General features: G+C 47.1%; 1 protein-coding gene across 1 annotated transcript in view; it reads left to right on the forward strand.

Moving 5' to 3' along the window:
- Nucleotides 1-243: 243 nt before the first annotated feature.
- The window catches only part of LOC121871697 (keratin-associated protein 16-1-like), a 4849-nt gene continuing 4218 nt past the window's right edge, over nucleotides 244-874 (forward strand). Inside the window, exon 1 of the mRNA XM_042374109.1 lies at nucleotides 244-342. Coding sequence (XP_042230043.1) covers nucleotides 244-342 — 99 coding nt within the window. The remainder of the gene's footprint in view (nucleotides 343-874) is intronic.

The following is an 874-nucleotide window of genomic DNA, read 5'->3' on the forward strand; positions in this document are numbered from 1 at the left end:
CTTGCGAGTTGATTGTGTTGAATGCGTTGGAAGCGTCAACCCAGAAGTACTACCTGCAATCACGCTGCTCAAATGTCTTTCTCTTGGCGTGAATGGCAGCTTCCTCCATACCTGGCGGCCCTGCACGCCCATGGAGTTCCCTGCGGCTGCCTGACATCATCATTTACACCTCCATTATGTATTTTAATGATCGTCTCAGCACTTCCCCCACTCTATGGCCTACATCCTGGATTTTTATCCAGAATGAGGCAACCGCAAGAATCAGGCATGGAGGTGTTGGCGCAGAGGATGCCAACTTTCTTGCAAGGACAGCAATGGCAGTGCAGAGATCGCTTGCTACGTGTAATTGTTTTATTGCTGGGGATGACTCTCCAACCGTTTGCATCCAGGCCTGGGGCAGGCTCCTCTCGAGTCTTTGGTGCCTTTTTCACACCATCTCTCCTGTTTTTTTGCTGAACAGGACAGCGTTTGGTGGGATATAGGGTCCTTGGAACCTGATGCCTTCATCTTCGCTTGCGGGGATGTTTTTCTTTCAGTTGTTTTAATGTCTCTTGTTTTATTGTCAGGCCCACGGGAGATTTTCTCTGTGAGATCTTACCTCAAAGGTTATTTTTCCCTCCGCATTTGTTTCCAATTCTGCGCACGTCATGTGTTTTTGTTTTTACGTCTCTTCTGAATTTTTGATTTCTCCTGCGGTGTTTCTTGCGTTCACGTAGGAGGTCATCAAGAGAACCCGTTCTGAGCCACATTTTTTTTGTGCTTGAGGACTTTGTGTGTGTCTTCTAAGGAGTAGATGTGGTATTGTTGCGGTATTTGAAGACTAGTGGTTGAGGGCTGTCGTAGTGTATTTGTTTATGAGCGAGTGTCTCCAGGA

Source organism: Homarus americanus, unplaced genomic scaffold (genome assembly GCF_018991925.1).
Source record: "Homarus americanus isolate GMGI-L3 unplaced genomic scaffold, GMGI_Hamer_2.0 scaffold39675, whole genome shotgun sequence".
Taxonomy (NCBI): Eukaryota; Metazoa; Arthropoda; class Malacostraca; order Decapoda; family Nephropidae; genus Homarus; species Homarus americanus.